Genomic DNA, 27,103 nt, shown 5'->3' with positions numbered 1-27,103 from the left:
GTTACAGACATTTATCACAACTCGTTACTTGGAGTTAGTAACCAATTTTTTGCTATCTAAGTTCTGAACCATAGATGAAAATCCCCATGTGATTCAGGTAATCTCTTTACTCTCATTAAAACAAACTTAAACACCTTCTATCAATTCTAAAACCAATAAGCAACTTAAAACTCAGGACTTTAGCCCAAAATATATACATCTGTTAAGCTCTCCACCCGGAGCCACAGATTTTTCTTTAACCTTAATAACTTCTATATTATATGTCTGCATTCACTCTGCCTGGTGTTACAGACATTCATCATAACTCTCTAGTTGGAGGTAGTGTCTAATTTTCCGCTATCTAAGTTCTGAACCGTGGATGAAAATCCCCACCTGATTCAGGTAATCTTTTTACTCTCTTCTTTCTAAAAACAAACTTAATCACCTTTTAATAATACCTGTAATTAAGAAGTAGCTTGTCTAACTAGGATTTCAACCCCAAATTCCCATGGAACCCACGTTAAAGAGAATATGAGTATCCTGAAAGACTTTCTAAACAACTTTTTTTATTAAAAAAAAAGCAGCTTTTAATTTCTAACCCTCTGAGCTGCCCTTATTTATCACACAACCTGGGACCTACAGCTTCTCAGGCCAGGCTACTTTCCTGGTTCTTTGTTAAATTCCTTCCTGCGCTTGAGATATCATATGACTTAACATGGTCCTGGCCTCCTCTTACTTAGAAAATAAAATCTTTCTCTCAACTCTTAGGATTACTAGTAGATTCTTGCCCATCACATTGGTTCACCATCTGTTGTTGTAAAAATATAAAAAAAATAGAAAAAAGTATGGTTGTCTTTTACCTCACTTAGGTCCAGCACCTCAGTGCCCCAAGATATCTTTCAGATATCTTGGCAGAAACACATCCCAACTCCATGGCGGCCCAGTGTCTCCTGCCACCGCACACTCTCCTACACTCAAACCATCACATAAAAGAACACATAACACAATAATCTTTGACCCAGTGGATAAGATATAATTGCCCACTTAAACATACAAAGCCCAGTACCATCCATCCCTTAAGAACATTAATAACAACCTGTAAATACACAGAGCATCATCTTAACAATAGCCTCCGTTGTCCTACCGTGGCTTCTCTCCTCCTCCCTTCTGTCTCTTCCTTCCTTTCCAGTCTCCTCCTCTTCCTTCAAACTTCTATCCCACCCATCCTTCCTTCTGTTCCAATGACAGGCCTCCTTCTATCCTGTACCTGCCCCTCACCTGTATTTAACAAAATCAATGGGGAGAAGGTTCTGGTGAAATCACCTGATTTCTGAGTAGTGACTAGGCAGCTGTCCTTGGGGCAGTAGAATTAGCATTAAAATACAGATAATTCCAGGGCAAACCACATGTAGGATTGGTAAAGATCTTTTCCCAAACTATTGTTTGCTGTTTTGACTAAAGGCAGGTGTTATTTGCCTTACAGAAGCTTTGCAATTTTATGATTTCACATTTGTCAATTTTTAATCTTAGAACATAAGCCATTTGTATTCTGTTGAGGACATTTTCCCCTATGCCCATGTGTTCAAGGCTCTTCCCCACTCTTTCTTCTATTAGTTTGAGTGCATTTGGTTTTATGTGAAGGTCTTGGATCCACATGGATTTGAGTTTTAGACAGGGTGATAAGTATGGGTCAATTTGCATTTTTCTACATGCTGACTGCCGATAGAATCAGCACCATTTTTTGAAAATGCTATCTTTTTTTCTACTGAATGGTTTTAGCTCCTTTTTCAAAAATCAAGTGACCCTAGGTATGTGGGTTTGTTTCTGGATCTTCAATTCTATTCCATTGATCTACCTGCATGTCTCTTTAGCAATACCATGCAGTTTTTTTTATCACTATTGTATAAGCTATACAGCTTGCAGTCAGGGATGGTTATTCCTAAAAATTTCTTTTATCCTTAGCATATTTTTGGCTATCCTGGGTTTGTTATTATTCCAAATGAATTTGGAAATTTTTCTTTATAATTCTATGAAGAATTGAGTTGGAATTTGGATGGCGATTACATTGAATCTGTAGATTTCTTTTGGCAAGATGGCCAGTTTTAAATATTAATCCTGCCAAACCATGACTATGGGAGATCCTTCCATCTTCTGAGATGTTATTCAATTTCATTCTTTAGAGATTGAAGTTCTTGTCATACAGATCTTTCACTTGCTTGGTTAGAGTCACACAGAGGTATTTTATATCATTTGTGACTACTGTGAAGGGTGTCGTTTCCCTAATTTCTTTCTCAGCCTGTTTATCCTTTATGTAGAGCAAGGCTACTGATTTGTTTGAGTAAATTTTATATCCAGCTATCTTGCTGAAGTTATTTATCAGGATTAGATAGTCTCTGGTGGAATTTTTGGTGTCACTTAAGTATACTATCATATTATCTAAAAATAGTGATACTTTGACTTCTTCATTTCCAATTTGTATTCCTTTGACCTCCTTTCATTTTCTGATTTCTCTAGCTAGAACTTCAAGTACTATGTTGAATGAGTATGGAGAGAGTGGGCAGCCTTGTCTAGTCCCTGATTTTAGTGGGATTGCTTCAAATTTCTCTCCATTTAGTTTGATGTTGGCTACTGGTTTGTTGTATATTGCTTTTACTATGTTTAGGTATGTCCCTTGAATTCCTGATCTTTCCAAGACTTTTTACATGAACGGGTATTGAACTTTGTCAAATGCTTTGTCAGCAAATGAGATGATCATGTGGTGTTTCTTTGTGTTTGTTTATATAGTGGATTACGTATATTGAACCATCCCTGCATCCCTAGGATCAAGAACTTGATCATTCTGGATGATCATTTTGTTGTGTTCTTTTGTTCAGTTTGTGAGAATTTTATTGAGTATTTTTGCATCAACATTTTTAAGGAAAATTGGTCTGAAGTTCTCTTTATTTTTATGGTCCTTGTTTTGTTTAAGTATAAATAAGCGTAATTATTGGTTCAGAGAAATAATTGGATAGTGTTCCATCTGTTTCTATTTTGTGGAATAGTTTGGACAGTATTGGTATTTAGTCCTTTATAAAGGTCTGATAGAATTTTGCACCAATCCCACCTGGTTATGGATTTTTTGGGGGGTGGGTTGGGAGATTTTTAATGACTTTTCTATATCTTTAGGAGTTATGAGACAGTTTTGATGGTTTATCTGAGCCTGATTTAACTTTGATACCTGGTAACTGTTTAGAAAATTTTCCATTTCATCCAGATTTGCCAGTTTTGTTGAATATAGGCTTTTATAGTAGGATTTCATGATTTTTTAAAAAAAATTCCCTTAGTTTTTGTTATATCTTCCTTTTCATTTCTGATTTTGTTAATTTGGATACATGGGATTATTTCAATCTTCAGAAGATAAAAATCAGTTGAAGCCTGTTACGTGACTGAGTATATGTTCAGTTTTGCAGACTGTGGTATGAAGTCCTGAGAAGAAGGTATATTCTTTTGTTTTAGAATGAAATGTTCTATAGATATCTGTTAAATCCATTTGGTTCATAACTTCTATTAATTTCTTTGTGTCTCTGTTTAGTTTCTGTTTCCGTGATTTGAAAATTGCTGACAGTGGGGTGTTGAAGTCTCCCATTATTGTTGTGTGAGGTACAATATGTGCTTTGAGCTTTGGTAATGTTTCCTTTATTATTGTAGGTGCCTTTACATTTGGAGCATATGTATTCACAACTGAGAGTTCATCTTGGTGGATTTTTCCTTTGATGAATATGAAGTATCCTTCCTTATCTTTTTTGATAACTTTTGCCTGAAAGTTGATTTTATTCAATATTAAATGGCTACTCCAGCTTGTTGTTTGGCACCATTTGTTATGAAAACATTTTCCTGCCTTTTATTCTGAGGTAATGTTTGTCTTTGATATTGAGGTGTATTTCCTGTATGCAGCAAAAAATTGAGTCCATTGGTGTTCAGAGATATTAAAAACGAATGATTGTTGCCTCCTCTGATTTTTTTGTTAGATATGGTATTGTATTTGTATAGTTCTCTTCTTTTGTGTTTGTTACGAGACCATTAATTTATTGGTTTTCTTTTGGTATAGTTTTCCACCATGTGATGGAATTTTTCTTCTATTGTCCTCTTTAGTGCTGGATTAATAGAAAGATATTCTTTAAATTTGGTTTTGTCATGGAATATTATGGTTTCTCCATCCATGATGATGGAGTTTTGCTGGGTATAGTATTCTGGGCAGGCATTTGTGTTCTATTAGGGTTTACATGACATCTGAAACTTCGGGTTTTTTAGATTATTTGTTGAGAAGTCTGGTATAATTCTGATAGATCTACCTTTATATGTGACTTGTCATTTTTCCCTTGGTGCTTTAAATGTTCTGTCTTTGTTCTGTGTATTTAGTGTTTTGATAATTATGTAACAGAGGATTTTCTTTTCTGGTCCAATCTATTTGGTGTTCTGTAGGCATGTTGTAGGTATATGGGCATCTCTTTCTTTAGGTCAGGAAAGTTTTCGTTTCTGATTTTGTTGATGTTTTCTGGTCCTTTTAACTGGGAATCGTCACTTGCTTCTATACCAATTATTTTTAGGTTTGGTCTTTTCATTGTGTCCTGAAGTTCCTAGATGATTTGGGTTAGGTGCTTTTTACATTTTTTAATTTCCTTGACTGTTGTGTCAATGTCTTCTATGGTATCCTCTTTGCCCGTGATTCTTTCTTCTCCCTCTTGTATTCTGTCAGAGATGATTGCATCTGTAACTCATAATCTCCTCCTAGGTTTTCTATGTCCAGCCTTGCCTCCCCTTGTGATTTCTTTATCCTTTCTATTTTCATATTTAGATCCTGGATGGTTTTGTTCCATTCCTTCACATGTTTGTGTTTTCTTGTATTGTTTAAAGGGAAAGGTGTTACTCCTTAAGGGCTTTTAACTATTTACATGTGTCCTCCTGTATTTCTTTAACAGAATTATTTATTTCCTACTTAAGGTTCTTTATCATCTTCATGAGGTGAGAGTTTGGGTAAGACTCTTGCTCTTCACATCAGTTAGGGTATCTAAGGCATGCTGTCATGCTAGAACTAGTTTTAATAATGTTGAATGGTATTTTTTTTCTGTTGCTTATATTCTTGTTATTGCCTCTCACCATCTGGTTATCTTTGTTATTAACTGGCCTTCCTGTCTCTGAGTGGAGCCTGTTCTACCTATGAGCTAGGTTATGATGGACCTCATGAAGTCAGACTGTCTCTGGATGTCAGAGGGAGTCTAGAGCTCCCAATCTGTGAGCATGATTATAACAGAACTACTGAGATTCAAACTGTCTCTGGGTGTGGGTGTGGGGGTTTGCTGGATACCTGCTCTGCCTCTGGGTGCAGTTGTGGATCATGATGATGATGTGTCTCTGTCAGAGCCCCTTTAATTATTCCCTTGTTGAAGTGTAGCTATCCTCACTAAAAACAGTAGCTGTTTTGAATATTGCTTCAGTGAACATAGATTTGCAGGTAGAATTACTTTCCTGTTTATTTTTTCTGTGTTCTTTGTGTACATTCTTTGTATAATGGGAGAGTACTGGAGGTGTAGCATATGGTAATTTCCTATTTAGTTTTCTGAAAAACTTTTTCAATATTCTCCATATTTATAAATTATCACAAATTATGTTTTGGTTTTTCTTTTTCATTATGTTAGCAGACTATAATCTTTGTACAGTGTGTATGATGAACCTAGGAAATGAGTAAGAGATAATTAGTGTTTTTATGAAGTTTGACTCATTCTTAGAAACTTAAATTTTTTTACTGTATCCTTTCACTGAGATGATAAAAATGAGTTGTATTTATTTACACTAAAGGTACTTATTGTTATGATGAGATATAGATTTTATTATTATTACACATCATTAAAATATCTATAAAATTATTTTCCCCAAGGGTTTTAAAAGTTTTAAGTTCCCTTCAATGTGCAAAGTTATGTAATCTGCCCCTCTAGATAGCATTTGTGGTTAACACATTAATTTCTTCCTTAATTGGCTATGTATGCACTTCTAAATAATAATGGATCATGTAATCTTTTCTTTTGGTAAGAGTTTTCCTCATAGATGTTTGTTTCTGGTTGCCAAAGGTAGTTATTTCAAGTTATATTTTTGTGCACTCACACCACCACCATCAAAGGAATAAAGCATGTGAATAGGTGTTTCTCCAAAGTTTAAAATGAATTATGTAGAAATACATTTCCCTATTGTGTATTCTATTATCTGTAGATGTGTTTCCTGGGTTTGAGTTGTCTGTTTTCTTTTTATCTCTTGAATCTAGCTTTAACTTCTACTTACCCACAGCCTGGGAGAATATTTCCAAATGTTTCCTCAATAGTTTTCACAGTTACACTGAAGGCAAGGAAAAGATTAAGAGAGAACACATTGTTTTTTTCAGACAGTCCTTAAGTGAGGAGCATCTATGAAAATAAAAATCTGGTAAAATAGAATATCAAAAGGATCCAGTCACTGGTGAAAGAATGGTGCAAATTAAGCTCCTAGAGTGAAGTTCTCTGCTTCCTACTTTAAATTAATCAGTTTGAAATAAAGCATGTATACATATATATGCGTATATCATAATATCCAACTGATCCAGTAGTTCTTCAAGGTAGGCTAAGAAGTCATTTCCTGTTTTAGTGCTTTCACTGATTTCTGCTTCTAAGGATAGCATGTATTTTGCTTGTTTCTTGGTTCCACATCCCTGAAAAGCAAGAGTTTCTATTGATGCCAGTTGACAAGCAGATGGAGATGCTATCTATGATGTTTATTCTGAAAGTAGAATATTGTTGATTTAGAAACTGACTCTTTGCCTGCTGTAGATGTGTCTAATGCTTTTTTATTCCAGTCAGTTATTAAATCAGGACAAGCATATTGGCATCTGTGCATGTATATTCTCCAAAGCTATATCAGATGTACCATCAATGAGAGTCTTTAACATTTAAAAAATAATCACTTCACATCCCACTCACTGCCCACCTCTTGGTCAGCCCCTCCCATAATCCTTCCCATATCCCTCCTGAGCAGGCAGGAGCACCCCTGGATATTTCCCCACCCTGGCACTTCAAGTCTCTGTGAGCTAGGAGTTTCCTCTTGCACTGAGGCCAGACAAGGCAGCCCAGCTAGAAAAAAAATATCCCATGTACAGGCAACACCATTTGTGATAGCTTCAGTCCAGTCGTTCCAAACTTACATGAAGACCAAGCTGCATATGTGCTACATATATACAGGGAGGCCTCAGTCCAGCCTGTGTTTATTCTTTGATTACTGTTTAGGATTCTGAGAATCCCCCAAGTGTTCAAGTTAGTTCAGTCTGGTGGTCTTCCTATGGAAATCCTTTCTTCTTAGGAGCTGCACTTGTTCCTTCTATTCTTCCACAAGAGTTCCCAAGTTCCATTCATTCTTTGTCTATGAATGTCTGCATCTGCCTGTGTCAGCTGGTGAAATCTCTTGCTGGCATTGAATTCAGAGATGAATATGGACTCTGGAGTAGGCTAGATTGCATATCTGTCTCCTAGAAAGTCCTATCATGTCTTTCCTTTTAAGTCCAATATTAATTTGTGTTCTTGTTGCTCTATCTTTGAATAATGAATCTAAGTCCATATATTTTGGAAACATTTAAAAAAATGTCGATCTCAATGCATTCCCGAAATTTGTTTTGGTGATAATTTTCTACTTGTTTTGTACCTCTGAAAATAGTATTTTATTTGGAATTATAAGTTATTTAATATATACAAATGTATGATAATGGAAATACTGTTATATTCTAAAATATTGCTTCACTGTCATTTTCATGACAAAACACTCTGATGACATCATTATCTTGCATCTATTCGAGATGATTTACTCCTGAATTTTTGGTAGAGCTTTTTTTATTTGTTTGCTTATTTTTTATGATTTAGTTTTTTGAGACAGATTCTTATTTAACTCAGGGCCTCAAACTCATGTAAGTGATGATGACTTTAAAGTTTTAGTCTTTCTGCCTGTATCTCTCAAGTTCTAGGTCATAGAAGTGTACTTCGTTTTATGCTGAAGTTGCATTTGGTACACCTCATGTGTCAGATAACTTTAGTGGTTTTCTCATGTTCAGTAATTAAAAATCTATATAGTTAGATTTGAAAACCTATACAACTGTTTCTCCCACCACTACTGTGTATGTTCTTTTATCATACTGAAGCTGTTTGTTTTTTCTCAGGATTAAAAATGCTTGTATCATCTCAGATTTATCACCATTGGTTCTTAATGAACTAATGTTAACTCATGTAGAGAAAGATGTTTTCTTCTTAACAGTCTACAGGTATTTATTTATAGATATTTCTTAGTAAATATGAAGAACTAGAAAAGAATAAAATAAACTCTCATTTAAAGACAGACTTAATTTAGTTATTTTGCCTTCTCTACATTAAACAAGTAGTTATACACATTGTCTCATATTTCTTTCATATAAGCTATATACATGTGACTAATGAACCATACTTTACATAAATATGTGTTTTATACATTAAATTAGTAAAGTTTTCTTCAACTATATATTATTTTTTCTTCATTCTTGCTAAAATGCAAATCTCTCTTTGTGAATACCTGCAATTTTTACTTGGTAATTACATTTTCTGAACATTACCATTAACATTGGAGACATTTTTCCTTCTCCAGTCACAATTAAATATACTGATCAAGATAAAATATGAACTAGGGTTAATTTTTATTACTAAAACTAACAGATCATGCTGTTAAGGTTTCAATGGAAAATAAGAATATTTCTATTATAGTTTGTTGGGAATTTGGTGTTAAATGTGGCATTTGGGAGATATGAATTTTAAAAGTTGGGACCTACTGGAATATCTTCAAGATATCCATGGTACTATCCCTGGATACATGGTACTAGGGCACATTGTTCCCATAAACTGGTCTTGTTAGAGCCGGTTTTACATGCTTTTAAGTTTTGTCCTGAATTTTTACTTGGTTTTCTAATTTAAAATGAGATCCAACTACCCCTATAGCTTTTCACTATTGAAGCGTTATTGTAGCACCATTTGTTGTAAGCTAAGTTAGTAATGAAATAAATCCTGTCCCTTAGTTATAAACAGTGAGGTAGATAAACCTCTTAGTTATATAAAGTTAATGGCCTTGTATATTTTTTGCAGTAACACAAAAATAGACTAATACACATCATTACTGTAAATTAGCAAAGTGTAGCTACAAGTAATTACCAAACATGGAATTTGATAAAGAGAAATTTAATTTCAAATATTGTAGAGGAAACAGCATGTGATGAAAAATAGACTTTTCTTTTCAATAGACCAGTGGAAAAGTTATCAAGCCACTACTACTTGGATATCCCCTGTTTCACTCCTAGAGGGTATTATTTTGGTACTCCTCCTCCTCCTCCTCCTCCTCCTCCTCTTCCTCCTCCTCCTCCTCTTCCTCCTCCTCCTCCTCTTCCTCCTCCTCCTCCTTTTTTGCATTTTTTTTCAAAAAAAGATTGGAAGAGTGACTGAGACATTGGGGAAATTGCTGATGGAAATGGAGAAGCCTGAGAAACAAAAATGGCGAGAAATTGGAAAACAAAAGTCATCACTTTACTCTCTCTTTTCTGAAAGGGTTGCAGAGTTGGCTTTAGAATTGCAGAGGTAGTGGATAGAAGTAGAAGCTTTTGGGAAACAAGGAGTATAAGAAGAAAAGGGAACAAGAGAGGAGTTTCCTTCAGGAAGACTGAGGAAAAGAAGCTGTGCCTGAGGACAACTGGCTCAGAGAAAATCTGAAAAGCAGGAGAATAATCTGTTGAAATAGTCCCTTTCCAATGAAAGTGTTTATCTTGAACCAATCATGTCATCAGACTGAAAGAAAGTGTGATCCAGTGTTACAAGATAACAATAGCTTTCCAAGTAGTCATATATAATATGCCAGCTAATGGTATGATACAACTGTATGATGAGACAGGATGATATCCTGTAAAAATGATAGATGTAAGCCATTTTATGCAGGCCATTATATCATATAGGACACACTCACCTTATGTGAAGCAACTTCTTAATAATTGGGCTAATCAAAATAAAATTATTCCCAAAGACTCAAAGGGACAAATAACAGCAATAACAGGCCTGCTGCAGTTCCGATCAATGGATAACACTGAGGAAAGAAGCTGAGAATATTGAACAACAAATAATGTGAGGGGAATAAACATAGACATAGATCAGTTGCTAGGCAAAGAGCAGTACTCTGATACACAAGAGCAGATTAAATTTGATGATGTTTTTATAAAACAATGTCTCTTAGTTGTTTTAAGAGCTTGGGACAAAATTGAGAAGCACAGGAAAAAATTTACATCATTTACAAAGATTATGCAAGGCTCAGGAGATGTTTTCCTGGTATACAAAAGCTAGTTGTGAGCAAAGTCATATTAGACATGATGCAATAGAGGGGTTGACAGAGACTTTGCATATGAAAATTCAATATGAAATGTAAAAAGATATCAGACTATTAAAAGTGTAAGCAGGTCTTATGGATGAATGGATAAGGGAATATGAGTTGTTCACCTTTCTTCAGTCAGAAGATAACCTGGAGACCAATAACCTCAACCCTCACTCAGAAAGCCAAACCAGGTTGTAAGATAAGTAAGTAAGTAAGTAAATAAGTAAGTAAACAAATAAATAAATAAACAAACAAATAAATAGATAACTGTGGAATTCATTCAGCCTATATACTATGAGGGTGTTCCAACATCAATGCAGAACTTACCAAAAGTTTTGTGTTGGGAACATGGATTTATTTACATCTACACAAGAAATGAAAAGGTATGGATACCATCAAAACTGATAAAGATTCCAACTGAGCTGAGATGTATCCTGAAAATCTTGGCTAGTAATTGAAAAGTATTTATTTCTTTGAAAATGTCACCTTATGCTTTCCCACTACATATTGGCTTTAAACAGAAGAGGATAAATGTAATTATTTTGAAATTTTTGTTTCTTTAAAAAAACAGCAATAATATAAAAATATGCTTTCATTTTTTCTTCATTTGTTTGTTTATTAATCTATTTGTTTATTTTTTACACTCCAGATTTTATTCTCCTGGTCCACGCTCCAACTGTTCCACATTCCATACCTCTTCCCCGCAAGCCCCCTCACCCCAGTATCCACGAGGATGTTCCCAACACACCCCATCAGACCGCTAAACTTTCTGGGGCCTCCAGTCTATTGAGGGCTAGGTGCATCTTCTCTGACTGAACCCAGACCCAGGAGTCCTCTGCATATGTGTTGGAGGACTCATCTCAGCTAGTGCATCTGTCTCTTTCAGCCTGCTTGTTGGGTCTTTTAAAGGACAGTCACCAGAGATACTTTTTTGTGAGGGCCCCGTAGCATCAGTAATGTGTCAGGTTTTGGGGCCTCCCCTTGAGCTGGATCCCCCTTTGGGCCTGTCGCTGACCTTCTTTTCCTCAGGCTCTTCTCCATTTCCATCTCTTCATTTCTATTAGACAGGAAGAATTATAGGTCAGAGTTTTGACTATGGGATAGCAACGCCATCGCTCACTTGATGCCCTGTCTTTCTGGTGGAGGTGGGCTCAACAAGTTCCCTCTCCCCACTGTAAGGCCTTTCATCTAGGGTCTCCCCAACCCTTTGAGTCCTGAGAATCTCTCACTTCCCAGGTCTCTGGTACATTCTGGAGGGTTCTCCCAACCCCCTTCCTCCCGAGGTTGCCTATTTCCATTCTTTCTCCTGGCCCTCACGGCTTTGGTCCTTTTCTCCCATAATACCATATCATGTTCCCCTCTCTCCCATCCGCATCTACTTTCTGTCCCGTCCCTACCTCCCTCCCCCAGAAAGGTTGCTTTCTTCTCCTTACATAGTGGGACTGAGATGTCCTCACTTGGGCCCTTAAGGTGGTTCTGTGTACTGTATCTTGGCTATTCTGTACTTCTTTTTCTTTTGGCTAATATCCAATTATTAGTGAGAACATACCATGCATACCATTTTGGGTCTGAGTTGCCTCTATCAGGATGATATTTTTTAGTTCCATCAATTTTCCTGCAAAACTCAGGATGTCCACTTTCTTAGTAGCTGAGTGGTATTCGGTTGTGTAAATGAACCACATTTTCTGAACCTATTCTTCTGTGGGACATCTGGGTTGTTTCTACCTTCTAGCTATCAAAAATAAGGTCACTGTGAACATAGTGGCAGGTGCCCGTGTGGCACGGTGGGGCAACTTTTTGGGTATATTCCCTACAGTGGTATTTCTGGGTCTTTAGGTAGGTATATTTCCAAATTTCTAAGAAACCTCTGAATTGATTTCCACTGTGGTTGTACCAGCTTGCAATCCCACCAGCAATAGAGGCATGTTCCTCTTTCTATACATTCTTGCCAACGTGTATTGTCACCTGTGGTTTTGATCTTATCCATTAAATGGGGTTTAGTTCCATACCCCATTTTTGATTTGGTTGTTAACTTCTTGAGTTCTTTATATATTTTTGATATTAGCCCTCTATTGGATGTGGGGTTAGTGAAGATTTTTTCCTAATCTTTAGGATACTGATTTGTCTTATTGACAATGTTCTTTGCCTTATAGAAGCTTTCCAGTTTCATGAGGTCCCACTTACCAATTCTTGAATTTAGAGTGTGAGTCAATGGAGTTCCTTTTAGGAAATTTACCCCTGTGTCAATGAATTCAAGGTTCTTTCCCACTTTCTTTTCTCTTATATTGAGTGTATCTGGTTTTATGTTGAAGTCCTTGATCCATGTGGACTTGAGCTTTGTGCATGGTGAAAAATATGGGTCTATTTTTTTTATTTTTCTACATGCAGACAGCAAGTTAGACAAGCATCATTCATTGAAACTATTTTTCCTTATTTTATATTTTTGGCTTCTATGTCAAAGATGAAGTATGCATAAGTATGTGATTTTATTTTTGGGTCTACAGTTCTATTCCATCGTTCAATCTGTCTGTCTCTGTACCAATACTATGCAATTTTTATCACTATTGCTCTGTAGTACAGCCTTGGGTCAGGGATGGTGATTCCCACAGCCATTCTTTTATTGTTAAGAATTGTTTTTATATTCTGGGTTTTTGTTTGTTTGTTTATTTGTTTTGTTTTGTTTTTTGCCTTTCCAAAATTATCCAATTTGATAATTGCTCTTTCCATGTCTTTGAAGAATTGTATTGGGATTTTGATGGGGATTGCGTTGAATCTGTATATTGTCTTTAGTAGGATGACCACTTTTACTATTTTGATTTCGCCTATCCATGAATGTGAGCTATCTCTCCATTTTCTGGGATCTTCTTTGATCCCAGCTGTAGGATTGTGGGCACACTTCAAACTGTTCACAGCAGCTGACCTTGATTTGCCTTGTGATCTAGAAGAAATAGCGTTGTACTTGCTGAAGATCATTTTTGCAACTCTGCTATGTTTGAAAATCTAGAAAGTTTTCAGGCAGTGAATATACATGATAAAGCCCATAAGATGGACTGAATTGTTGGTCATTAAGCAAGGTTGGTTGTGGTTTGTAGTTGGTCTTCCTCAAAGAAGAAAAATTAATTAGTTTTAAGGAAATGTGTCCTCTATACTTTTTTTTCTCCTATCAAGTGATAGGGAATGGAACCAGGAGAAATAAATAGTGGGCAAAGAAAGAACCTACAAAGTGGTCAAAGACCAGGTACAAGTGGCTTTCAAATGTGGGGATTGATAAGAGAGAGGGAGGGAGGGGAGAGAGGGAGGGCTGAAGAGAGACAGAAAGAGATTTTATTCTCTTGTGACATAGAGAAAATGGCACAGGGTGAAAGAATGGATATTTTTTGAGAAGTCAACAAACATTTTATTGAGGCTTCCAGTGCTGGAATATGCCCTGATTTGTTCTCATGGGAGAGTTTTCTGTTTTTGTTTCTTTGTTTTGTTTTTACTTTGTATATTTGGTTTCAAAGAAAATTGAAACAACGGTTGAACACTCGGGGAAATGCAGGTGGAAATAAAGTAGAGCTGGAATTCTTAAAATGCTAAGAAAAGAACATTGTAAAGACACTTGTCAGACTTCAACTTTTTCTGCTCTAAAAATACCTGAATACTGCAGAAAGGATTACTATGTTGATTGACAAATCATAACATTGCAAAAATATTCCTAGCCATACTATTTTTTCTAGAAACAATTTTGTAGTTTCTTCTGGTGTGAAATATTCTTCTATAATGTAACTCATAAATCTCAGATTTATCCAAATAACAATTTATATTTATAAAAATACTTCATATTGCTGTCTCCTGAGAAGCTTTGCCAGAGCATGACAAATACAGAGGCAAATGCTAGCAGCCAACCATTGAACTGAGAACTGGGTCCCCATTGGAGAAGTTAGAGAAAGGATTGAAGGGGCGTGCAATCGCATAAGAACAACAATACCAATCAACCAGAGCAACCAGAAACTAAACCACCACCCAAAGAATACACATGGAAAGACCCGTGACTCCAGCTAGCCTTGTTGGGCACCAAAGGGAAGAGAAGCTCTTGGTCCTGCCAAGTCTGGACCCTCGCCCAACCCCCAGTGTAGGGGAATGTCAGGGTGGGGTGGTGGAAGGGGTGGGTAGTTGTGTGGGGGAACACCCTCCTAGAAGAAGGTGGAGGGGGAATGGGCTAGGGGGTTTATGGATGGGAAACTGGGAAAGAGGATAACATTTGAAATGTAAATTTAAAAATCCAATAAAAAATACTTCAGTGTTTATCATATATCACTGAAATGAAAATCACTAAATGTGTATCAGTTTGTAAAGAGATTGCTTATAGTCATAGAGTGGAATACTATGATACTACATAGAGTATCAACAATGTAGCATGAAGACACATAGATGGTTCTGATGTGGGAAAACAGTAATTATTTTTGCCTAGGAAGAATTAGCTAGATGAAACTTGATAATGAAAATTTTCCTACTCTTTGAACCTCTACATAGCCTGGAATCCCAGGAGAGGAGAGTTAAAATCCTCTTCATTCAGCATTTTTATTATCTCAATATAATGCTATACCACCTCCAAGCAAAAAGAAATGTAAGAAAACAGAAATTTAGTTAAGAGTATAACCTTAGATATTTTATAAATTAATGGTTTTCATCAGATTTTTAACTATATTCAAGTAACACAAGTTCAAAGGTTTATTTTGCGAATGTAAGAACTTCGAGTTTAGATGTTGCAAAGCTTCAGACTTTTTGGAAACTTAGCTTGAGTTAGATAAAGTATATGGATCTCTTTTTAGTTGTCTTTTTGACCTTTTCCTTCTTTATAGTTTCTGTAAGATCATTAAAAAGACTTTTTAAAATAGATTAATGTAGGAAAATCTCCATCAATAGAATCTGATTGAGTCCTTAAAATACCAACTTCTTTCTTTAAAAAAAAGTAATGGTCATGTTTGTGTCAGTATTTAAAAATAGGTATCACATATGTCTAGAGGACTGTGTTCCCATCTGGATATCTCATTGATTTAGGTATTATAAGAATTGCTAATTCAGTATGAAACCAAACCTTATAATGATGGCACATCTGCCAATGACTTTCCCACATGAAAGGAACTCTGGAAAAAATAATCACTAAGAATGGAAATTGTGGGAAAGGGCGGCGCAGATCTTCCTGGTTGCTGCCGCCGTGGAGAGCTCGTAGGCAGCACCCCACGAGCAAACTTGAGCCTCGGGACCACAGGTAAGACCAACTTTTCTGCTGCAAGTGACCTGCCTGGTGAACACCAGACACAGGCCCACAGGAACAGCTGAAGACCTGTAGATAGGAAAAACTACACGCCCGAAAGCAGAACACTCTGTCCCCATAACTGGCTGAAAGAAAACAGGAAAACAGGTCTACAGCACTCCTGACACACAGGCTTATAGGACAGTCTAGCCACTGTCAGAAATAGCAGAACAAAGTAACACTAGAGATAATCTGATGGCGAGAGGCAAGCTCAGGAACCCAAGCAACAGAAACCAAGACTACATGGCATCATCGGAGCCCAATTCTCCCACCAAAGCAAACATGGAATATCCAAACACACCAGAAAAGCAAGATCTAGTTTCAAAATCGTATTTGATCATGATGCTGGAGGACTTCAAGAAAGACATGAAGAACTCCCTCAGAGAACAAGTAGAAGCCTACAGAGAGGAATCGCAAAAATCCCTGAAGAATTCCAGGAAATCATAAATAAACAAGTAGAAGCCCATAGAGAGGAGTCACAAAAATCCCTGAAAAAATTCCAGGAAATCATAAATAAACAAGTAGAAGCCCATAGAGAGGAGTCACAAAAACCCCTGAAAGAATTCCAGGAAAACACAATCAAACAGTTGAAGGAATTAAAAATGGAAATAGAAGCAATCAAGAAAGAACACATGGAAACAACCCTGGATATAGAAAACCAAAACAAGAGACAAGGAGCTGTAGATACGAGCTTCACCAACAGAATACAAGAGATGGAAGAGAGAATCTCAGGAGCAGAAGATTCCATAGAAATCATTGACTCAACTGTCAAAGATAATGTAAAGCAGAAAAAGCTAGTGGTCCAAAACATACAGGAAATCCAGGACTCAATGAGAAGATCAAACCTAAGGATAATAGGTATAGAAGAGAGTGAAGACTCCCAGCTCAAAGGACCAGTAAATATCTTCAACAAAATCATAGAAGAAAACTTCCCTAACCTAAAAAAAGAGATACCCATAGGCATACAAGAAGCCTACAGAACTCCAAATAGATTGGACCAGAAAAGAAACACCTCCTGTCACATAATAGTCAAAACACCAAACGCACAAAATAAAGGAAGAATATAAAAAGGAGTAAGGGGAAAAGGTAAAGTAACATATAAAGGCAGACCTCTCAGAATTACACCAGACTTTTCGCCAGAAACAATGAAAGCCAGAAGATCCTGGACAGATGTCATACAGACCCAAAGAGAACACAAATGCCAGCCCAGGTTACTGTACCCGGCAAAGCTCTCAATTAACATAGATGGAGAAACCAGGATATTCCATGACAAAACCAAATATACACAATATCTTTCTACAAATCCAGCACTACAAAGGATAATAAATGGTAAGGCCCAACATAAGGAGGCAAGCTATACCCTAGAAGAAGCAAGAAACTAATCGTCTTGGCAAAAAAACAAAGAGAAGAAAAGCACACAAACATAACATCACATCCAAATATGAATATAATAGGAAGCAATAATCACTATTCCTTAATATCTCTCAACATCAATGGCCTCAACTCCCCAATAAAAAGACATAGATTAACAAACTGGATACGCAACGAGGACCCTGCATTCTGCTGCCTACAGGAGACACACCTCAGAGACAAAGACAGACAATACCTCAGAGTGAAAGGCTGGAAAACAACTTTCCAAGCAAATGGTAGGAAGAAGCAAGCTGGAGTAGCCATTCTAATATCAAATAAAATCAATTTCCAACTAAAATTCATCAAAAAAGATAAGGAAGGACACTTCATATTCATCAAAGGAAAAATCCACCAAGATGAACTCTCAGTACTAAATATCTATGCCCCAAAACAAGGGCACCTACACACGTAAAAGAAACCTTACTAAAGCTCAAAACACACATTGCACCTCACACAATAATAGTAGGAGACTTCAACACCCCACTGTCATCAATGGACAGATCATGGAAACAGAAATTAAACAGAGACATAGACAGACTAAGAGAAGTCATGAGCCAAATGGACTTAACAGATATTTATAGAACATTCTATCCTAAAGCAAAAGGATATACCTTCTTCTCAGCTCCTCATGGTACTTTCTCCAAAATTGACCATATAATTGGTCAAAAAACGGGCCTCAACAGGTACAGAAAGATAGAAATAATCCCATGCGTGCTATCAGACCACCACGGCCTAAAACTGGTCTTCAATAACAATAAGGGAAGAGGGCCCACATATACGTGGAAATTGAACAATGCTCTACTCAATGATAACCTGGTCAAGGAAGAAATAAAGAAAGAAATTAAAGACTTTTTAGAATTTAATGAAAATGAAGGTACAACATACCCAAACTTATGGGACACAATGAAAGCTGTGCTAAGAGGAAAACTCATAGCGCTCAGTGCCTGCAGAAAGAAACAGGAAAGAGCATATGTCAGCAGCTTGACAGCACACCTAAAAGCTCTAGAACAAAAAGAAGCAAATACACCCAGGAGGAGAAGAAGGCAGGAAATAATCAAACTCAGAGCTGAAATCAACCAAGTAGAAACAAAAAGGACCATAGAAAGAATCAACAGAACCAAAAGTTGGTTCTTTGAGAAAATCAACAAGATAGATAAACCCTTAGCCAGACTAACGAGAGGACACAGAGAGTGCGTCCAAATTAACAAAATCAGAAATGAAAAGGGAAACATAACTACAGATTCAGAGGAAATTCAAAAAATCATCAGATCTTACTATAAAAACCTATATTCAACAAAACTTGAAAATATGCAGGAAATGGACATTTCCTAGACAGATACCAGGTACCGAAGTCAAATCAGGAACAGTTAAACCAGTTAAACAACCCCATAACTCCTAAGGAAAGAGAAGCAGTCATTAAAGGTCTCCCAACCAAAAAGAGCCCAGGTCCAGACGGGTTTAGTGCAGAATTCTATCAGACCTTCATAGAAGACCTCATACCAATATTATCCAAACTATTCCACAAAATTGAAACAGATGGAGCACTACCGAATTCCTTCTATGAAGCCACAATTACTCTTTTACCTAAACCACACAAAGACCCAACAAAGAAAGAGAACTTCAGACCAATTTCCCTTATGAATATCGATGCAAAAATACTCAATAAAATTCTGGCAAACCGAATCCAAGAGCACATCAAAACAATCATCCACCATGACCAAATAGGCTTCATCCCAGGCATGCAGAGATGGTTTAATATATGGAAAACCATCAACGTGATCCATTATATAAACAAACTGAAAGAACAAAACCACATGATCATTTCATTAGATGCTGAGAAAGCATTTGACAAAATTCAACACCCCTTCATGATAAAAGTCCTGGAAAGAATAGGAATTCAAGGCCCATACCTAAACATAGTAAAAGCCATATACAGCAAACCAGTTGCTACCATTAAACTAAATGGAGAGAAACTTGAAGCAATCCCACTAAAATCAGGGACTATACAAGGCTGCCCACTCTCTCCCTACTTATTCAATGTAGTTCTTGAAGTTCTAGCCAGGGCAATCAGAAAACAAAAGGAGGTCAAGGGGATACAGATCAGAAAAGAAGAAGTCAAAATATCACTATTTGCAGATGATATGATAGTACATTTAAGTGATCCCAAAAGTTCCACCAGAGAACTACTAAAGCTGATAAACAACTTCAGCAAAGTGGCTGGGTATAAAATTAACTCAAATACATCAGTAGCCTTCCTCTACACAAAAGAGAAACAAGCCGAGAAAGAAATTAGGGAAACGACACCCTTCATAATAGACCCAAATAATATAAAGTACCTCGGTGTGACTTTAACCAAGCAAGTAAAAGATCTGTACAATAAGAACTTCAAGACACTGAAGAAAGAAATTGAAGAAGTCCTCAGAAGATGGAAAGATCTCCCATGCTCATGGATTGGCAGGATTAATATAGTAAAAATGGCCATTTTACCAAAAGGGATCTACAGATTCAATGCAATCCCCATCAAAATACCAATCCAATTCTTCAAAGAGTTAGAAAGAACAATTTGCAAATTCATCTGGAATAACAAAAATCCCAGGATAGCTAAAACTATCCTCAACAATAAAAGGAATTCAGGAGGAATCACTATCCCTGAACTCAAGCAGTACTACAGAGCAATAGTGATAAAAACTGCATGGTATTGGTACAGAGACAGACAGATAGACCAAAGGAACAGAATTGGAGACCCAGAAATGAACCCACACACCTATGGGCACTTGATTTTTGACAAAGGAGCCAAAACCATCAAATTGAAAAAAGATAGCATTTTTAGCAAATGGTGCTGGTTCAACTGGAGGTCAACATGTAGAAGAATGCAGATCGATCCATGCTTATCACCCTGTACAAAGCTTAAGTCCCAGTGGATCAAGGACCTCCACATCAAACCAGACACACTCAAACTAATAGAAGAAAAACTAGGGAAGCATCTGGAACACTTGGGCACTGGAAAAAATTTCCTGAACAAAACACCAATGGCTTATGCTCTAAGATCAAGAATCGACAAATGGGATCTCATAAAACTGCAAAGCTTCTGTAAGGCAAAGGACACTGTGGTTAGGACAAAACGGCAACCAACAGATTGGGAAAAGATCTTTACCAATCCTACAACAGATAGAGGCCTTATATCCAAAATATACAAAGAACTCAAGAAGTTAGACCTCAGGGAGACAAATAACCCTATTAAAAAATGGGGTTCAGAGCTAAACAAAGAATTCACAGCTGAGGAATTTCGAATGGCTGAGAAACACCTAAAGAAATGTTCAACATCTTTAGTCATAAGGGAAATGCAAATCAAAACAACCCTGAGATTTCACCTCACACCAGTGAGAATGGCTAAGATCAAAAACTCAGGTGACAGCAGATCCTGGCGAGGATGTGGAGAAAGAGGAACACTCCTCCATTGTTGGTGGAATTGCAGAGTGGTACAACCATTCTGGAAATCAGTCTGGAGGTTCTTCAGAAAATTGGACATTGACCTACCTGAGGATCCAGCTATACCTCTCTTGGGCATATACCCAAAAGATGCCCCCACATATAAAAAAAGACACATGCTCCACTATGTTCATCGCAGCCTTATTTATAATAGCCAGAAGCGGGAAATAACCCAGATGCCCTTCAACAGAGGAATGGATACAGAAAATGTGGTGCATCTACACAATTGAATATTACTCAGCTATCGAAAACAATGACTTTTTGAAATTCGTAGGCAAATGGTCGGAACTGGAAAATATCATCCTGAGTGAGGTAACCCAATCACAGAAAAACACACATGGTATGCACTCATTGATAAGTGGCTATTAGCCCAAATGCTTGAATTACCCTAGATGCCTAGAACAAATGAAACTCAAGACGGATGTTCAAAATCTGAATGCTTCACTCCTTCTTTAAAAGGGGAACAAGAATACCCTTGGCAGGGAATAGAGAGGCAACGTTTAAATCAGACTCAGAAGGAACACCCATTCAGAGCCTGCCCCACATGTGGCCCATGCATATACAGCCATCCAATTAGACAAGATGGATGAAGCAAAGAAGTGCAGGCCGACAGGAGCCGGATGTAGATCTCTCCCGAGAGACACAGCCAGAATACAGCAAACACAGAGGCATATGCCAGCAGCAAACCACTGAATTGAGAATAGGACCCCATTGAAGGAATCAGAGAAAGAACTGGAAGAGCTAAGGGTCTCGAGACCCCATATGTACAACAATGCCAAGCAACCAGAGCTTCCAGGGACTAAGCCACTACCTAAAGTCTATACATGGACTGACCCTGGACTCTGACCTCATAGGTAGCAATGGATATCCTAGTAAGAGCACCAGTGGAAGGGGAAGCCCTGGGTCCTGCTAAGACTGAACCCCCAGTGAACTAGATTGCTGGGGGGAGGTCGGCAAGGGGGGAGGATGGGGAGGGGAACACCCATAAGGAAGGGGAGGGGGGAGGGGGATGTTTGCCCGGAAACCGGGAAAGGGAATAACACTCGAAATGTATATAAGAAATACTCAAGTTAATAAAAAAAAATGGAAATTGTATGGTACTTGAATAAGCTTTCTAGCCTTGGGGTGGATGTAATGATAATTATATGCATAGTCATTATAGTTTTATATGTAATTAAGTATAGATGATAAGTAGTACAACTAAATAAATTTATAATAGTTTATAGTTATTTTCTAAACAAATACAATATTGATTTTCAGTTACATATTATAATTTCTTTACAGCCATTTGTGATCTGCTAGCAGAGTTGATATTTAGCAATTTCCCACAATTCCATTCATTGTTTTATAATCTCCCAACCTTCCATATTCTGTACATACATATACTCTTTGAAAGAGGATACTCAATAAAGTCAGCCACAATCCAAATTCCTTTCTATATTATTATTTTAGATTACAAACCAGGTTAACATATATCGTTGCGCATCCATTATTGCTTTTCTTAATTTCTCCTTGTCTGCCTATGCTCCTCCATGTTGGAAACATTTTAGTGGACCACACTCTTTGTCCCATAGGCATTACCCAAAAATGAGAGGGAATATGCAATTGAAACAAGGGCTATTTGGAGAGTCTATTGTGAATTTAAACCTTAACAAGGAGAATCTAGGCAGGATTAAATGGAAAGTGACACATTATATCACTGAAAGAACAACCAACCCTATTACTGCAAAATTAGAGTGTTATATTCACTCTACAATATGACCTCATGTTCTCATGTTCTGTCTATGTAATAAAATTCTATAACTAATTCTTACAAAATTAAATATTGCATTCAGTTTACATTGTCTGTATATATATATACATATATATATATATATTTGTGTGTATGTGTGTGTGCGTGCATGTAGTGGTATGCATGTACATCCATATGTTTATGTATGTGTTATGTGCACAAGACCGTGTGCCTTTCTGCATATGTTTGCCTGAATACCACACAGAGAAACCAGAAGAAGGTGTGTCAGGTCACTTTCTTTCATTGTTGCTTTAAGGGAAGGTCTCTTCCTGAAACTCAAATTTCTCCTTTGGCATGGCATTCAGTAATCATCACTGTTTCTCCAGCTTCTGCTCCCCACAACTGAGATGATAGGCCTGTGTGAGATGACTTCTGGAATTTAATGAGGGCCCCTTAATCTGAATTCAGGTCTTCATTGTTGCAGAACAAGTGCTCTTAACTGATGAGCCATCTCTCCAAATTATTATTGGCAGTGTACCTGAATTTATTTTTTTACAAGTATTTCCCTGATGCCTTTCTACATTTCTTAATCATGGAGGAATTCTTCCTGTAAATCATGAAATTGGTGTTTATAAGTATTCATTTGCTAGTTTTTACATTGTTACACTTCTTACTTAATTCCATTCACTACCATGCCCTATTGTAACTGATACATGGATCTCAACAAATTTTAGAATGTGTCAATAAAGTAATACTTAGTGACTTAGCACTGGATAAGTGCTCAGAGAACATCAGACTGAAGTGCCCTGAAAATTGAAAGAGTTTGGATTGCTTCCATGATTTATGGGTCAATTACTCTTGGGAGGTAAATCAACTCTTGTAGGGTTAGCTTATATTCATTAACTAGAACTTAAGACTGATGTTAATTTTCATTCTTAAGTCAAGATATTACATTGATTTTTTGATCCCCTACCAAACTATGAACAATGCTCTACATCTTTAGAAACTAATTATTAAATTATAATGGACAATAACTTGTAAATTCATTAAATTATATACCTCCCTCTATTAGAGGGTGAGAACTCAGACATGTTTGCAGGTAGACTACCCCTATACTGAAGTTCTGTCCTAAACTTACAATAGAATCTTGGTCTGGCTGGTAGCTACAATTTCTTCTAAAATTCTTTGAAAGTTCAAAGAGATTTCCTGTTCAGAGCCTGATTCTTAAATTCAACCAGACGTAGTAGACAGAGTTAATATTTTAGAAGAATTGTACATCCCATATTTTGTAGTAGCATTCTTTAGATAAAAGGCATTGGAATTCTGCATTAAATAATGAATAATATCTATGGCTGTAATTTGTTGCCATGAATCTAGTATTTGAAATTCAAAGTAGATATAGTTACGTTTTATATGTTGAAGCTACATTAAGAAAACTTATACAAAATTACAAAAAGAAAACTAATATAATACTTCAATGATTATTTGGTTTATGCAATTTTAGAAATTAAGGAGGGTAAGATTCACATTCAAGGACAGCATTTATGTTTCAAACAATAGAGTTCACAAATGACTTACAGACAGAGAAAATTACCACAGTTTCTGCCTTAGCTCATTACAATCAGGTAGATGAGACAAAATGGAATTTCACAAAATAGGCCATGAAATGGGTGGCAAGCCAAGTACATACTACACTGGAAGTAGAATAAGCTGATAGTTTGTCAAGTCAAGTGAAGGTCAAAGAAGACCCATGAACTTAAAGCATGAAGGTTACTAGGACTTTCAGGTAAGTAGGTTAATGAGCGTGGAAAGTAGGTTAGTGGAGTAAGTTTAATGTAGAAATTGATAAAGAATGCAATATGTAGGTATGTATATAGTTACAATTGCCTAAAGATACACACATAAAAAAGAATTGGCAATAAAGAGGAGGGGTGGGCTGATGTCTGTGGCCTTTGTAATCTGGGAAAATAAAAAGCATGTTAGGAACTGAGAATGAATTAGCATAGCATTCAGAAAACCTCTCACAAAACAGACAGGAGAATATACTTCATGTTTTGTGGGCCTTGATGTCTCTGAGGTGTTAGGAAAGCAGTCAGAATCTGTATGTAAATAATGAGTATGGCTATATTCCAACCAAAAATTTGTAAATAGAACAACGCTTTTCTTTGGCAACTCAGACCTAATATAAATTCTAAAATAATGACAAGGGGAGGAAGTGGAGCATAACTTAAGCAATGACCTTAAGTAGAGTAGCAGAGAAGTCATAGAGTTGGGATTTTGTTTATTAACTCAGCTAAGCTTGAAAAGGCAAAGAAACAAGAATTTTCATGGGTTATCACATATGGACTGTAAAACTAGTAAAATCTTTTCTGACCACTTTAGCTTCCTAAAAGACATAAGAAAGGAGGTTACCATTAATGAGCAAAAATTATGAAGTAAGTTTTCAGTTTTTTGGGTTTTTTTTGTTGTTTTTTTATATTTATAGGCATCTCTTTCTATAGTTTAGGGAAATGTTTTATGGTTGTTGTTGTTGTTGTTGCTGTTGTTGTTGAATATATTTTTTCTGGGCCTTAGAGCTGGGAATCTTCTCCTTCTTCTATTCCTAGTATTCTTAGGTTTGGCATTTTCTTTTTTTTATTTTTTTTAATTTTTTTTATTTATTTAATACTTAATAATAATTCTTTGGTTTCCGGGCAAACATCCCCCTCCCCCCTCTCCTTCCTTGTGGGTGTTCCCCTCCCAACCCTCCCCCCATTGCCGCCCTCCCCCCAACAGTCTAGTTCCTTCAGTTTTAAGACAAGGAGAATGAAACAATCTTACCTCGTATTTGAAAATAAATTAAGGTAAGGCAAGAGGATAAGTAATTACATTTTCCTAAAACACACACCGTACAATTTAGAATGTTCCAGATACATAATTTTTGTTGTCTGTTATCTTTTATACGTTTATTAAGCACCAACTAAAATGTATGCCAAAGAGCAACATATTTTGACTCATCTAACTTTAATATTCAGAATTCTTATCATTCATCCTATGGGATAATTGTACTGTTATAATAAACTAGAACAATATTCTCATGGCATATAAGTAGTCGTGTCTTCTGTGGAAACACTTCTCAAGTCTATTAAATACTGCCCTCATTAGCATCTGTGCAACATGTTCCTGTCACCCACTGTCTTGTGCATTTATCACAATGAATCTGAATTTACTTGGAGGGTTGGGTAACTTGTGCTTCAATGATGTATTTCTTCAGGAAGAACTCAAGCATAATGCAATATGTTATGTCCAGTATTTCTAAAATATTTTTCCACCAACAAAAGTAAATTATTGAGGTAGAATATACACACATTGATTTTATGCAGCTTACTCATGGATTGGTAAATCAAAACAAGTTTCCAAAGATAGAGAATCAATTGATGTGTCAGACAGAGAAGACATGGATAAGGAAATGAACCTGCACACTGACACTTTTCTTCTTGAAATAATTTAATTTACCAGAATTTGAACAGATTGATTATGTGAACATAGTAATATGCTAACAAGAAGAAAACTGTGCACCAGTATATATACAGTAAATTTGTTACCAGTCCTTACAATAAATGTAAACCTATATGTTTTTAAGAAAATAGATGTAACTTCTTCCTTGAGCCAATTATAATAAGTATTATGTTTAATTTGAATAGTTTTATGTGGAGAATTTGATATAGAGTCCTTTTTTCCCCTACAGAATTGTTACCCAGTTGTCAGCAGTTGAATTGCCAGTTCAAATGTGCAATGGTCAGAAATGCTACAAGATGTTATTGTGAGGATGGATTTGAAGTAACAGGAGATGGGAGAGGCTGTAAAGGCAAGTATGAACTGTGACTGTCTTTGCATTGATTGGCACGCCATTATTGTATGCAAGCATATAAAATAAGCAGATTAGGAATTTGGAAGCTGGATTTTGCCTCACTCTCTTGAGGCTTCAGATCCTCTTTATCAAGCTTCATGTATTCGGACATGAGGACATGATAAACAAAGTTTGTTTCCCTGTGCCATGAACACATAGAGAATGGAAATGAAGGCACACAATCCCTTTCAAGAGCAATCCTGTTCACTACAGACTGCCAAATAGGCCCTAGTGCTTTAATTGCTTTGCTACTTCACAATAATACCATGGACCAAGTTTGTTCCTTGACACACCAAATACAGTCCAAAGTTGGCACTATTTAATACTTATATACAGGCTTCCTTGATAAAAATCAAATAAGGGTTGCCATGCTAAATATTTACAATTTTTCTCATTATTTTCTTAAGATGTAAAAGTTAACATTACCCATAAGGTATAAATATTAATATGCATTTGTACCAATTTTCTATTTATATTGTAAGAATAATACAATTTGGAAATGAGCAGTAATATTTTAGTCTGCTTCTACCAAACTAGATTAAATGATTTTTACTTCATAGTTTGTTTATAGCTATCATATTGCTGTCATAGAGTAGACATATCATTAAAGAAGTTAATTATTACTATGTATGCAGTAGTATTTAAAATTTTAGGTCAGTACTTTAGAGTTTGACAATTTATTAATACTACAGTAATCAATACACATATGGACTTTCCAATTATTTGTATTTTTTTAATTCTAGTTTAAAGACCTAGATCTCAGTAGTGCTAAGCTGGCCTAGCATGTGTGAGTCACTTGCTCCAACTATCAAAAGTGTTAAGTGCTTTAGATTTTGTGAACACACTTCAGCAAATTGTCATGCTCCAAAATGATTAATTTGGA

At 36.4% G+C, this 27,103-nt stretch overlaps 1 protein-coding gene across 6 annotated transcripts in view; it reads left to right on the top strand.

Moving 5' to 3' along the window:
- Lrp1b (LDL receptor related protein 1B) overlaps window positions 1–27,103 on the top strand; it is a 2,121,147-nt gene that overhangs the window by 880,599 nt on the left and 1,213,445 nt on the right. For all 6 annotated transcript variants that reach the window (XR_010064783.1, XM_063284873.1, XM_063284870.1 and 3 more), the window contains exon 4: window positions 26,059–26,178. Coding sequence is in view for 5 of the 6 variants with exons in the window: in XM_063284873.1 (XP_063140943.1) it covers window positions 26,059–26,178 (120 nt within the window). In the remaining variant the exon portion in view is untranslated. The remainder of the gene's footprint in view (window positions 1–26,058; window positions 26,179–27,103) is intronic.

The sequence above is a fragment of the Rattus norvegicus genome, chromosome 3 (assembly GCF_036323735.1).
Source record: "Rattus norvegicus strain BN/NHsdMcwi chromosome 3, GRCr8, whole genome shotgun sequence".
Taxonomy (NCBI): Eukaryota; Metazoa; Chordata; class Mammalia; order Rodentia; family Muridae; genus Rattus; species Rattus norvegicus.
This window is presented reverse-complemented; position numbering and strand designations above follow the sequence as displayed.